Source organism: Xyrauchen texanus, chromosome 31, assembly GCF_025860055.1.
Source record: "Xyrauchen texanus isolate HMW12.3.18 chromosome 31, RBS_HiC_50CHRs, whole genome shotgun sequence".
In the NCBI taxonomy this organism is placed as follows: Eukaryota; Metazoa; Chordata; class Actinopteri; order Cypriniformes; family Catostomidae; genus Xyrauchen; species Xyrauchen texanus.
The window spans coordinates 20,395,833-20,410,878 of NC_068306.1; the positions used below are offsets into that span (position 1 = coordinate 20,395,833).

Here is a 15,046-nt window from a genome sequence, read left to right on the forward strand (position 1 = left end):
GATGGGCTGAGCTACATGTATCGCCCCGCCTCGTATAGATTCCACGCTGATGTACTTGCTTACGTTTGTCTGTGATTTACGCATAAACTATGGGTCGATAAAAAAAATATGTTTGAGGAGTGTGATATTCGAAGTCAGAGCTTCATGGCTCTCGGTTTAGATCATATGCACGTGCACAGTTTATCCGACAGTCGTGATTCTAGAGAATGTAGGATTGCAGAAGTTGCACTTTCTTTACGGTAAGGAACGGCATGCTATTATACCAATTTTCTTTCTGAACTTTTCAAACAAACGACATTGTCCTTTTCGCGCCGTCAACGTGTTACACATACATACGGAGCAATTGCCTTTTCCTTTTTAGGCTTTTGCTTAATACATCCAATTAAGAGATATAGTGCTTCCTGTCATTATTAAGGACTCGCAAACATTCGCTAAATTAATAATTAGCCGAATCTGAAAAGATGTAGCTATCCAGCTTTGTTCCCGCTTCACAGTGTCATATATTTTAAGTTTCAGAGAAGATCAGAAAATAAAGCCTTATGGGACACGACTGTTCCTGAAACCGCTCATGAAGCTCTTGAATCGGTTGACTTGATGCATCAGTGCAGTACGTGCACGTCTCCCACAAATGACACCGCAGCCATCAGATGTCTCGAGACATCCAGCTTGCTAGTGTCAGCACGCGTTTCCTTTTAAACGTTGCAAATTAAATATACAGGAGCATATGCATTTTTAGATATCTTCAATCTATGCTTGCTGTGTCTTAGACTTAGTGAGATACCTACCTAGAAGGCAATCTTGGGAAAATACTTAAAATGCGTTCGACCCCCAGAAATGGTGTCTGCATTCACCTTATTCAGCCCTGCCCCCTTTCCGCACTCCGCTCTTCCGAATTTTGTAATCTAGGTTCCTGTTTGTATTGAAGCTACTGAGTCGATCAAAATTGATTACGCGTGGGAGCACAAAGTATTTTTCACCAAGAGTTAATGGCGTGAGGCCACAGCACCCCTTTACTACGTGAAAATACTAGTGAGTTGTTTTTTTCTGTTACTCTAAATCAATGGCCAGAAGAGTGGCACGGGGTGGCAGCTGCCATTCTAAAAAGTAGCTTTTTTTTTAGTTGGACCTGGCAAATCACATTCAAACAGCTATGACACACTGCACTTTTTCCAATGCAAGCGTTTAATTGTTATACGTGTAATTCTGCTTAATTTTTAGGTTTCAACTTGTCAATTATTTGTACAAAACATATACAATAGTTTGTATTCAGACTCAATAGAAGTCTTCGTTTAATTAGTGTTGTTGTTTTGTTATCAATAGTTGTTTTGTTTGAAGTCACCATCATGGTGATTTATTGTTCTCTTGAGCTGGCACCTTAGACCTTCTATATTACTATATTATGTTCTTCCAGCCAGTCAAGTAAAACACAAGTTGTTGCACTGTGCTACTTGGAAGACAAAAACCTAAGGTCAGACTGAGTATCTGATCCTACCTAACAAAAGGCATTAAACGTGTCAATAGTGATGCATTACACATAAAAACTAAAGCAAAAACTGTAAAGGATATTTCAGCAAAATTGTATCAGCAAACTGAGTGTTTGATGTTTTTGAACTTACAGCAAAACACATGTCAAGACACACACAGACATCAACTCTCAGCATACAACACAACAATGGTGACACTTAACAAACATACTTTTATGTAAAAGCTGAACATTAAAATTTAAGTAACTTAGAATTCAACAAAAACAGTAATTTCTTCATGCTGCAGTGCATGCTGTTAATATCAACAACAGTAGATACTATGTAATTTGACATCTATATGCAGCTAAATGTACAGTTGTATACTGTAGCTGTAAAAACAGTATCTAGCTGTTAATTGCAACAGCAAGACACTGTTAATTTTACAGTAATATGCTGGCAACCCTGCTGCCAGTTCTTTACTGTTTTATTTATTTATTTATTTATTTTTTTTATGATAATTTTTACAGTGTATTTGTCCAATGCTGTGTTCACTTTCAGAAAACGAGATTTTGAACATTTGAAAAGATTTGAAATCTAACCGTCTTTACTTCGGATCACATTTGCTGAGCTTCTTCAGAAAATGTAAATTGCATTATGACACTAAAATTTATTTAAGATGACAATCAGTTCAGTTGCTCATTAAAAGTTGCTGGACAAATATGTGGGATATAATGCAGTTGTGATGGCAAAGCTTTAGATAAGATGATTGCTTAAAATAGCCTATTGGATATCAGGAATGTATCGTATGTAATCCCTGATATTACACTACATCAGTTTTTCTTTAATAGCTGTGATCGCAGCATATACACAGTGATGGATGTTTTTTTTTTTTTTTTTTATACGAAGACCAAAAGTTTCTCCCACTACTTTGTGCAGGTTGCCAGCTTGAACAGGCAGGGGCAGAGCCAGGAGTTTTTCAAAGGTGTGGCCAAGCAGGGGCAAGTGACCAGTCTGTGGTGACACAGAAATGTTCGGGCAGCATTTTTATATTGTCAGACTGTGGGTGTGGGGTTGAGTGGATGACACCCAGGACAGAGAGGTGCGGCGACCTTGGTGTGCGCACATGTTAAATTTGTATAGGGATGATTTCGCCTCTAAAGAATTTCGCAATTGCGAGTGGAGTGGCCAATGGAGTGGTCCATGGTGTCCACGGCCACCCACATCACTAGCCGTGATGTTTCGGTTTCGGGTCAGAACCGGTGGCAACCTGTGATAGGCAAAACATCAGGACCAATATTACTGTCCTATAAGAAGGGCATCTGCTCCCTTGTGATTATTATTTCTCCTCTTCTGATTGCTTTTATTTGTGAAATTAAAATGACAGCATGATGGCTCATTTCAATGAATTGTCTCAATACTATCCCCATTTATCCCCTTCAGAGGAAAAAAATTGCGGACATCTGGGAGGCAAAAGGAACACAATTAGCGATTAATGCACATTTCTGTTTGGAAACGGCTTAAGGGTAGATTTCTTTTGCGATAAACCAAAACTTATGCGACCATGTTTTTTTTTAGGCATGACGTGATCACGCACACCATTTTTATCGATATAAGGCTATTTGAATGGAAACAGGCAGAAGACCGTTTTATGCATTTTCACTTTGTTGATAACAAAATGGCACAAAAAGTGGATGGAAACTAATATATATATAAAAAACCGCTAGAATGGAAGTTCCGAGACAACATTTTCAAGATGGCTGCGCGCTAGTTTCTCTGGCACATAAGGTGATTTTATTGAGCTGTCTTCAGTCTTTATTGGTCGCTCTTGTCACACCAATGATTTGTTTTGTTTTTTCGAAGAATGCAGACCACCAATGAAAAACATTGCATATTATGAACATTGAACTTTTTTTTTATTTTTTATACTGGACAGCCATTTGTGTTTACCATACTTGTATATTTTTTGACTGCTTTTGCTCTTGTTTGGATGGTAGAAAATCTGTTTAACTCTAGTATGTTTAACTGAAAAGAAAAAAAATTGAGCAAGGTGTATGTGAAAGTTTCATACACGTAGGTGCATGACTAATGAAACTCTGAGCAGCCACAGATGCTGCCCACAACAGGATGTTTTGGTACTTACAGGTGTTCCCAGTAACTAGCGAGAACATGTTGTGCAAAGATAAGAGAACATGAATGTGAAAAGTGCAGTAGATGTGCAATACACAAAAACAAAGTTAGGAACTAGGATTTACCTCCTGTGTTTGTAAATGTCATGCACATAATCAAACTTGCACAGAACAGCATGACCGTAGTTGTTCATTTTAAAGGGGTAGTTCACCCAAAAATTTTATTTCTCAACTCACCAGTATGCCATCTCAGATGTGTATTACCTTCTCCTGCAGAACACTAAGATTTTTAGAAGAAAATCTCACAATGGATGGTGGCCAGAACTTTGAAGATCCAAAAAGCACATAAAGGCAGCATTAAAGTAGTCCATACGACTCCAGTGGTTAAATCCATATCTTCGGAAGCGATATATGTGCTGTCGAGAAATGGATCAATATTTATCAATTTTATCGTTAAGTTGTAGGAGCACTAAATATTTATTGGAAACCAAAACCATCGACAACAAATTTCATTATTGATTAGTTGTATATGTTCAGCGAGCACAGAGAACCTCCATCAGTGTGTCACTTTACAGCCAGTGAAATGTGTTGCATGATAAAAATCTTTTGAGAAACAAGTTGAAGCAGAAGAATCGGGGCCCAAGTTGGCCTTCGCATGAGATCTTCAAAGAAGATCCTAATAAGCATAGTTTAATGTGGACCGGTTGCTGCATCAGGAGCGTTGACAGAGTGATTGTGCTGTTTGATGCACTTAAGAGTTGTTTCTCACCAGTGCATCACTTACATTTTACTGTTATTTTCTGTATTATAAGGTATATGTTATGAATTCAAAATCAGGTGAGCATTTCCATTTTGCAGAATTCTTTGTCTGTACCACAAGCTAGTCTCTGGTAAACTTAACTGAGCAAGCGAGCAGGCGCATCCAAGTCAATCAGACAAATCGCAATGGAGAAAGGGAGCGCAATCATTTTGAATAAACTGTGCTTTGCAGTTTAATAACCTTGCAACATCATACCTTGATTTCAGTTTCAGTGTAATCAAGTGTGCAGCTTTCATGGATTTCACACTGATGCCACAGAGGTCAAAGTGTGTCAGTGTTTTAGATGTTTTCCCCTCATCATGTAAGTGCATGTAATACAATGAGCAACTATGCAACTTTTCAGCATGAGACTGAATCTGCACTGCATTTTCAGATTATTGTAAACTATATAATGCTTAAAATAATGCTAACAGTCCTGATATTTGATGGTCCCGATTAGGGATGGTCATTTTCAAGTAATTTTGTAGTAGAGTAAAAAAATACTTGATTACTTGAACGTTAAAAATAACACTTATGACATGTAAATTAACCTTATACTTAGTTTTCTTCACAAACATTACCAAGAATGGTCTAAAAATAAGATGACAAACAAACTGCTTTTGTTTTGAGAAAATATTAAATTAACTAAATGGAATTAATATAAATGGAAAACTAAGAAATATTTTTTTAAATAACATTAACATTTCAGGCTTGTTCAGAGTTTGAGTGGATAGAATTGTGAATTCTATACCATAAATCAAACTTAATCCTTACACCCTTTTATCATTTTTAGTTTTTTAAAACAATCACGTTTTAATAAAATACTTTTAAGTCGAAGATTACTTGATTATCAAAATAATCTGTAGTTTCAGCCCTGAAATTTTCACTTTCTCATTCTTTTGTTTTTGGTGATACAAATATGTTGTGTATAATGCCACCTACAGGGCAGGGAGGAGAATTTATAGTAAAGGACATAAATATGTATCTGTTTCTCACCCACACCAATCGTATCACTTCTGAATACTTTGATTTGCCCACTAGAGTCATTTGGATTACTTATGCTGTCTTTATTTGCTTTTTGGAGCTTCAGAGTTCTTGTCACAATTCACTTTCATTGAATGGACCAACAGAGCGGAGATATTTTTATAAAAATTGTGTTCTGCAGAAGAAAATCATACAGTCCTACATATAGTCAATGCTGAAACAAACCTAACAAAATCTGTGTTTTTGAAAGTATTTTTCCTTCCTCTTTTTACAGGTACAATGGTGCTGACAAGGAGCATAAGGCTTGATTTACCAAGCCCGAATTTATTCCAGCCTCAAGCAAGGGCCTGAGGGGCTGCTGCCTGGAAAATATCTCCTTCAACCCACCTACACCACCACCCCACCTTTTTTTTTTTTTAACACCTAAGCTGCCTTTCTGATTATTTAACCCTGACCCTCTCTGCTAAGTCTGTTTTCTGTTTTACCATTTTTCCTGTCTCTTTCCTATTCTTCTCTACTTTTTAGCATTCCAGGTCTAACCACAAAACACATTAGCTTGTTCTTTCCTTCTTCCCTACTTTTATTAATCATGAGAAAACCGACTTGCAACCTTCTCTTGGTCTGTGTGGCAATCAGCTCCATCACAGTGTTCTATTTTGGTCCAAGCACAATAGAATGTCCGAATTCTCATGCAGCACAGCATGTGTGGGCTGCAAGCTTGCATGCTAGCAGGAATCTCAGTGATCCCTTACAGCTCCCTGTGGAGTACAATGAGGAAACGCCTCTCATTTTTGTTGGCGGAGTTCCTCGAAGTGGCACCACTCTAATGCGTGCTATGTTGGATGCCCACCCTTTTGTGCGGTGTGGAGAGGAGACCCGTGTCATTCCCCGACTTTTAGCAATGAAGGCCTCATGGAGTAACTCAGCACGTGAGCGGGTCCATCTCGATGAGGCCGGTGTCACAGATGAGGTTTTAGACTCTGCTGTACGTGCCTTCCTGTTGGAGATTATTGTGGGGCATGGTGAGCCTGCCCCGAGGCTCTGCAACAAGGACCCTTTTGCTCTGAAGTCCCTCTCCTACCTCTCCAAGCTCTTCCCAAGGGCGAAGTTCATCCTTATGCTTCGTGATGGAAGGGCCACTGTAGACTCGATGATCTCACGCAAGGTGACAATCTCTGGATTTGACTTGACAAGTTACCGGGACTGTATTGTGAAGTGGAACCGGGCGGTAGAAGTGATGTATGACCAGTGTCTAGCTGCAGTTGATGGGAGCTGCCTGCCTGTGTATTATGAGCAGCTGGTTCTATACCCTGAGCAGGTGATGCGCAGGCTCCTTCAGTTCCTGGGTCTGCCGTGGGACACCGCTGTGCTACACCATGAACGGCTTATAGGGAAAGCTGGTGGAGTTTCACTTTCAAAGTGAGTGATTTTGGTGCTTTGGGCCCAGTTGCAACAAAACCCTTTGCTTAGAGAGATTATGCACCCAAAAATTTGAATCTTGTCACATTTACTCAACCTAATTTTTTCCAAACGAGTATGTAGGGTTGGGAACTTTGAAACGGTCTGTATTCAGGACCATTTCCATAAAAATACAAAAACTTGTATTATAATAAGTATTTGAATGATGTTTGGTTCTTATGTGCATTTTTCCACTGATGTGGACAAAGCTTCATACTAAATATTCTGCACACCAAAAGTGCTAGTGTGAAGGCACCCTTAACACCCTTATAAGCAGTCAGAGGTGTTGCAGAATTAATCTCACTGATCTGGAAGTTCTTGTATGACTGCCAGGATGTCCAACTCTAAATGACCCAAGAACCGTTACCATATTATTTATTGTTGTAGGCCCTATATTTATTTTTTGTTTTATTATTTGTTACATAAGTATCGAGTTGGTATCGATACCGAGGTACCAGGGCTGAATGCAAATTTTATTGAAGTTATTTTTTTTTAGTTTTAATTATAAATAAAAAAAATTACACTACCTATTGGTTTGCTTCAAAATACATTAATTGAGCGACTGGGGTCATGTGGATTACTTTTATGCTGCCTAAATATGTGATTTTATATGTATAAAATCATGTGAGCAGTCATGATTTTATACATATGTTTCATATGAGTCCTGAGATTTAAATAGTTTAGTTTAAGGTCTAAAACATTGAGTTTTGTTGTTGTCAGTGGAATTTTAGTTTAAGGGGAAAACGTAATTAATCAAAAAAACTTTTAGGATTGTATTTCATTTTAATTCCAATAATTTTTTCCCTCAAAATTAAGAATCGTTAATGAAACCCGTAAGAAATCTGAATTGTTAAGAGGAACCGTAATCGTTAAATTCCCCATCCCGCGTATGACTTACTTTATACCGGGAAATTTAAAAGGAGATGTTAGGCAGAATGTTAACCTCATTCACCATTTGCTTTCATTACATGGAAAAAAGATGCAATGAAAGTGAATGGTGACTAACATTCTAAGATCTTCAGAGAGTGTTTGTGTTCCACAGAAAAAACGTCATACAGGTTTGAAAAAAAACATGGTGAGTAAATAATGACAAGTGTTTATTTTGTTTTTTTGGGGGTAAACTATCCATTTAAGAAAACTCACTTACATTTATAACTAAGGGTTATCGCAAAGGATTTTCTTAATATACGATACACCTAAACATTGGTTCTTTATGAAAGCTTGTCAAGATTGGGATTGCTTCATGTGTCATAAGCATTTCTTTGACTATGCTGGATATGAAGAGGAACTAATCTTTCATATTTCTGTTATAAAACTTGTTTAGCACACATATAAGGGCTGTAATGGTGTCAAAGGTCACCTTGTTCCACATCGTCCAACCTAGTCTAAGCTTTGTTCACTTAATTTCCTTTTACTCCTTTTTCCAGACTCGCCTGCTTCTAACAATGGACAGGCAAGCAGTTTTAGGTTCCCTGGCCAATTTTATTAGCCTGCTATGTCTGAATATTAGACTACATGGTAATATGAGCAGTAAAACAAATTAATTAGAGGTTGTTTTAATGCCACAAATAGGGTGTTTGTTTGATCAGCAAATTTCAAAACTGTCTGGGCACACATTGCCATAGTCCTACGATAATTAAACATGTGGTAGACAGACATTTAAGGAAAAACAAATATACTATGATAATAAGATGGTTTTTAATTGTGATATTGATGGTTTGCTTTGTAGTTTGTGAACTAATTATTTTTCCATCTGTCTGTCTGGTCCGGGACATCTAGTCACTGCAAATGTCTAGGGCAAACAAACTCATGCATTTCATGATTGCTTCAACAAGCACTTATCCCTGAGTTCACTTTTTGCCTTCCTCTTAAAGGGATGGTTCACCCAAAAATGAAAATGTGTTATTATTTACTCTCATGCATGTCATTCCAAACTTTCAATTCACATGACACTGGGGCTACTACACACGAACTCAAAATATAACATATACAGGAATTTGATCTGCCAGACTCGTAGCCACCAAAAATGACTTTCTGGGTTCAGCACAAGTTAAGCTCAATCGACAGCATTTGTGGCCTAATGTTGATTACCACATACCATGTATTTTGACTCGTCCCTCCTTTAAAAATAGCAAATATCTAGGTTACAGTGAGGCACTTACAATGGAAGTTAATGGGGAACAATGTAAGTGAATGTGGACAGTTTTTGGAGGGTTTAAACAGAAATGTGAAGCATATAATTTTATGAAAGCACTTGCATTAGTTCTTCTGTTAAATCTGAGCTGCAAAGTTGTTTAAATTGTGATTTTTACATTCATTTTAGGCTTTGTTGACATTACATCGTCATTTTAACGAAGTTGTAAAGGTTAGTAAGCTATTTTATCTTACTATCATGTTAATATGTATATTTTTATGTCTTGTGGCTATACTAGGTTTTTTTTTTTTTAAGAAAACGAGGGACTAGTCAAAATAAACTTTTGTGGTGATCAACATAATGCCACACATGCTGTTGATTGATTATGCATATTATGTATTGAACATTCCTTTAAAATGGCTGATGGGGAGAATTTGAATAACCGGGGATTACTGAAGATGACTGACTAAAAGTCATATTATAAAGGTACACATCCTACAAATGCTTTTGAGTGTAGTTACTATCAGCATGTAACCCTTGAGAAGTTGCATCTTAAATTATCCTCAAAGCATTGCTTGTACAAATTCACGGCATTCAATAATACATTTTAGACATTAGACTTTAAATTGTCCTCTTGAAAGCAGTGTTTCCATTATTATGCATAGTCCACAGGTTTATTTGTGACGTGGATAGATTAAAGAACCGTATTTTTATGGAGTCTGTTGCTGATTCTTTATGGTGAAGTTTCTGAAAGACACACAATTGCGATTTAAAGACACTCAAAGCACTCTTTTTACATTGAAGGACATCATTGAGTGGATGCGCATTAGTGGTGTTGTGTCCAATGTTGGAGTGTCTCTTATATACCTCCTATTTATTTGTTGTGTATTCATCAGCTTTCCTATTGTAGAGCTGCGCTTGTAACCCATATATCCATAATAAATATGTAGGCTTTATAAATATGTACAGTATATAAATTACTGTAGACTTTGTCAGTTCGAGCCAGTCTGGCCATTCTCTGCCGACTGCTGATCTCCTGGGATTTTCACACACAACATTTCATAAGAATTTACTTCGAATGGTGCCAAAAATAAAACCCATCCAGTGAGCAGCAGTTCTGTGGACGGAAATGCCTTGTTGATGAGAGAGGTCAACTGAGAATGGCCAGACTGGTTCGAACTGACAAAGTCTACAGTAACTCAGATAACTGCTCAATACAATTGTGGTGAGAAGAATTTGATCTCCGAATGTTGCACTGTTTTGGCAGCATGAGGGAGACCTACACAATATTTGGCAGGTGGTTTTAATGTTGTGGCTGATCAGTGTATGTCCCTGTTTGTCTTGCAGGGTGGAGTTGTCATCTGACCAAGTAGTGAAGCCAGTGAATACAGATGCTCTGTCTAAATGGGTGGGCAAGATCCCTGCCGATGTGGTGAAAGAGATGGCAAGCCTTGCCCCGATGCTAAGTCGCTTGGGGTATGACCCTCTGGCCAACCCCCCAAACTACAACAAGCCTGATCTTTTATTCTTGAACACGAAAAGGGTGAGGGTAGACCAAAATTGAAGGCAACAGAAGAAATAAAGTTCCTCTTTGTGCAGAACTACCTTGAAGCAATAAACAATGTACGTTCTTAATGAACATGCAGAAACTTGAATACTTGAATTAACAAAGTAATGTAGAATGAGGGGGAGGGAGGGGGTACAGCCGTTTTAATGATAGAAATGTGTTCAATACAGAAGTGTGGGGAAAGATATAGTTGTATACTATACTGTTTTAAAGGATCATTCTTGCTGGTATTTGTCAATGCACCACTGCTTATGATGAGCTTGTGCCAACTCTTTCTTACAACACAGAATATAAAATTATAACCTGTGAAATGTAAGTTCTCTGTTTTTCATGTAATTGTTCTGTAACATTTTTGTTATTGTTAAAAAAACAAAAAGCTACATTGAGAAGTGTCAATTACTAATGACTAAATTGGTTTTTTGTTCTTGTACGTGTTAATGTGTGCTCATTGTGCTACAAATTAATGTAATGAGGGTGATTGTTTATCACGGTGAAACTTTTTTTTTATTATTATTATTCTGTGTTGACTGCAGGAGGTGGGGAAGACCATCTTCTCTATAGTTGTGTCTATAAAACTGGTTCCTAATAAAAAAAGTTGCATATTTCTTAAATTTGGTCCTAATATGACGAGCTTTAGATCTGGGGTGGGGAACGTGAGAGCTCAGGGGCGTATAAGGCCCGTTAGACCATTTGAGAAATGACTTGGAAAAACAAAAATGTCAACCCACAATCCGAAATTGCAAGCAAGTATATTGACCGCGGACAATTTAGTAAATACTCCAATGGCCCATAATGGGAATCAAAAACACGTAGTTTAATGGGGGCCTGACAAAACTTTGACCCCGACGTGATTTGAACACGCAACCTTCTGATCTGGAGTCAGACGCGCTACCGTTGCGCCACGAGGTCTACTGACGCAATTCAGTTCATTACAATTATTACCTCTTTCTACCGAGCTATGAAGGTTCGTTTTATAATCTTCTCAACCGCGTCGTGATGAAATCCATTCACTCTTTTTATGGTCTATTTTGGAATACATACCAATTTGTTTCTCGCTCTCGACAGTCGCTATATAGTATAGACTTACTTTGAAACTGATACATACTCACAGTGTGCTCAGATCCCTGGTGGTCTAGTGGTTAGGATTCGGCGCTCTCACCGCCGCGGCCCGGGTTCGATTCCCGGTCAGGGAATAATATGTTTTATTCATATGCATTATTATAAATGATGTCAGATGTGTTGTAAATTCAATGGGAACAATTGCAGTGCAACAATCATACACAGTGTACCACAAAACAAATATCATACAGGGGGAATTTCTGCATGCGCAGTGACACGATTTAAGCATTTTCATACGTTTCAGTGTGGACGACCAACGTTTTGAGTGGACAGAGAGCGTATTGAAATGAAAACTAAAACGTTTTCAGATGTATCCGGATTAATGTAGACGTAGTCTAGATGGTTACGTTTCCGAGGCCTAAATATTGGTCAATAAAGTGCACACAACTAGACACGTTTTACACACCACTCTGGATCTGTGTCGTCAAACATCTAAAAGAATGTCAGAAAGAGCGCACAAGCAGTGAAGTTAAAGGTCTTTCACACAGTGTCTAGGTCATTTTCAACGAGAGGCAGTCAAGTCGAGTCATTTTTATTTGTATAGCGCCTTTCACAACACACATCGTTTCAAAGTAGCTTTACAGAAGATCAGGCATTAACAGAAGATAAATCTATAATGTATATGAGTCATCATTGTGTAGTTTGATAAAAAAAGATTGTGAATTGTGTTTTAAAATAACACATTAAATAATAATTGTATTTATAACCCCAGTGAGCAAGCCAAAGGTGACTATGGAGATGGAACACAAAACCCCATAAGATGTTGGTTATTGGGTGAAAAATAACCTTGGAGAAACCAGACTCACTGTTGGAGCCAGTTCCCCTCTGGCTAACATCATGAATATAATGGCAATAATACTTATGTATAGTGCTAGTCATGGTTTAAAATGATTAAACTAAGTAAATATTAAGGGACAGTGTTTAAACAATGATTTATATGAACTGTAAGATTAATGACTGATGTCTTTGTAGTCCATCCTGTATTAACTGCAGCATTGCTTATTCTTATTCTCATACGTTCATCGTTATATCCTTTGTCATTTTACCGCATTTCAGGTTTTTCCGCTTTTCTACAGTTTTTTGCTGCTGGCACCTAGCTAGAGTCTGTGTTTGTAGCCTGCTAGTTTTTTAGCATCACTTATATATCTGTTTTCAGCCTTTAATCCTTAACATCTGCCATTTTTAAGAGCACATTTGGTTTTCCCTCTTATTATTCTCTTATCACGATTCAACTGCACGCATATTCCACCTGCATCCGAGTTCTATTTTATCACGATTAAACTGCGTGCATTTTTCAGAGCCACCCGTTTTTCTCCTCTGTTTATTGCATCGATCTCAAAGCACCGCTTATCAAGAACAACCATAACAACAAACAACTGTGTGAGGGATTCACATAAATCTCAAACCCTCACCGCTCAGGAACAACCAGCAACAACACACAATTTGCAGTAAGTCATGGCATCCACTCATGTTATTTCTTCCTGCATTGCATGTTTCATGTTTACAATAGCCGGAGATAGACGGAGAAGGTTAATGAGTTAGAGACTTGCATCCGAACGCTAGTGGAGGTCAGTGAGAAAGAGAAGCCGGTAGATATAACATACACACTTTGGTTCCAGCTGTAGAGCCCCTGCAGCAGGGCATTTGGGTGATGTCTCAGTAGCATACTCGCTCAGCAAAAAGACACCACTCTCCCGTTCCTGTTAGGGTTTCCAATCGATTCTCCCCCACTCAGTGATGCACCCACTGAGAATCATGTTGAAAGAGCCCTGGTTATTGGCGATTCTATTGTAAGGAACGTGGAAATAGAGACTCCAGCCACTATTGTTAATTGCATTTTGGGTGCCAAACATCTGACATTAAATCAAATCTACAAGTGCTGGCTAATGCTAAACGTAGATTTTCAAAAATTGTTATCCATGTTGGTATAACAGTTTTAACACTAACGATGTCCGGCTTCACCAGTTGGAGATCACTAAAGATAATGTTAAAGAGCTGCGTGAATTTGCAAAAACTATGTCAGACACTGTAATATGCTCTGGTAGTAGATTAGTGTCACTGAATGGCTGGATGTCTGAGTGGTGTCTGAAGAATAAAATAGGATTTATAGACAATTGGAAGAGATTTTGGGGTAGACAAATTAAAGATAAACATCATATAAAATAGGGCTACTAAACATTAGATCTCTTTCTACCAAAGCACTAATTGTTAATGAAATGATTACAGATCATAGATTTGATGCGGATTAATATATTAGTTTAAATGAATCTACTCCTACACGATTTTTGTTATAAGCATGAGCCTCGTCTGAAGGGTCAAGGAGGTGTTGCTACAATTTACAGTGAAGTTTTTGGTGTTACTCAGAGGACAGGATATAAATGTAAGTCTTTTGAACTAATAATTCTTAATGTGACACTGTCAGATATAAATAAAAAATTTATTTTTGCTACAAGGTATAGATCACCCGGGCCTTATTCTGATTTCCTTGGTGAATTTGCAATTTTTTTTATCAGATCTTGTAGTTACTGTAGATAGAGCTTTAATTGTTGGTGACTTCAACATTCACATAGAGAATGAAAATGATACATTGGGATTAGCATTTATCAATATTCTCAACTCTCTTGGAGTCAGACAAAATGTAACAGGACCAAATCATCGCATAGAACTATTCATTCCACCACTAAAGATAGCTTCACTAATAATCTTCCAGATCTATCTCATACACTCAATAAACCCCAAAGCCCAGAAGATCTTGATGAAATAACAAAAAAAATATAAATGCAGTCTTTTCTAGCACTCTTGATATTGTTGCCGACTTTGATTAAAGAACATTTAAGAAATAAGCCCTGCACCATGGTACAATGATCACACTCATGCTCTCAAGACAGCAGCTCGGAAAATGGAGTGCATGTGGAAAAATACAAAATTAGAAGTATTTCGTGGTGCATGGAAGGATAGTGTCTGTAGCTACAGACAAGCACTACAAGCTGCCAGGTCAGCATATTTCAGTAAATCCTGGGTGTTTATTCAGTACTGTGGCTAAATTGGTTAGGAATAAAGCTTCAACAGCACCAGGTATTACACAGCACAAGAGTAATGACTTCATGAATTTCTTTACAGATAAAATTGAAATAATCAGAAATAAATGTGTAATTATGCAATCATCTGTCATAGCACCTCAGAAAACCATGTCTAATAATTTTCCTCATGTGCAACTTCAATCCTTCACTGTCATTGGTCATGAAGAGCTAACAAAACTTGTCAAAACATCAAAAGCCACAACATGTTTGTTAGATCCTATACCAACTAAGCTCTTAAAAGAGTTATCGCCTGTAATTTCAGAACATCTTCTTAATATTATTAACTCCTCGCTATGCTTAGGACATGTCCCAATAA

The 15,046-nt window shown here is 37.7% G+C and overlaps 1 protein-coding gene and 2 non-coding genes across 4 annotated transcripts; 2 read left to right on the plus strand and 1 right to left on the minus strand.

Annotated features, from left to right (window-relative positions):
• Positions 1-32: 32 nt before the first annotated feature.
• Positions 33-11,142, plus strand: LOC127625320 (protein-tyrosine sulfotransferase 1-like). 2 transcript variants are annotated; one of them, XM_052100552.1, is made up of 3 exons: positions 33-239; positions 5,647-6,791; positions 10,312-11,142. In XM_052100552.1, exons 2-3 carry the CDS (start codon positions 5,962-5,964, stop codon positions 10,526-10,528), a joined length of 1,047 nt encoding a protein of 348 aa, XP_051956512.1. In that variant the 5' UTR covers positions 33-239; positions 5,647-5,961; the 3' UTR covers positions 10,529-11,142. The 2 variants fall into 2 exon arrangements, with proteins under 2 accessions (XP_051956512.1, XP_051956513.1); XM_052100553.1 differs by lacking the exon at positions 33-239 and adding an exon at positions 925-1,029.
• Positions 11,143-11,368: 226 nt separating this feature from the next.
• On the minus strand, positions 11,369-11,440 carry trnaw-cca (transfer RNA tryptophan (anticodon CCA)). Its single transcript has one exon. It is a non-coding gene; the product is annotated as a tRNA-Trp (tRNA).
• A 212-nt stretch (positions 11,441-11,652) lies between these two features.
• Positions 11,653-11,724, plus strand: trnae-cuc (transfer RNA glutamic acid (anticodon CUC)). The gene has a single exon. It is a non-coding gene; the product is annotated as a tRNA-Glu (tRNA).
• The last annotated feature ends 3,322 nt before the right edge of the window (positions 11,725-15,046 follow it).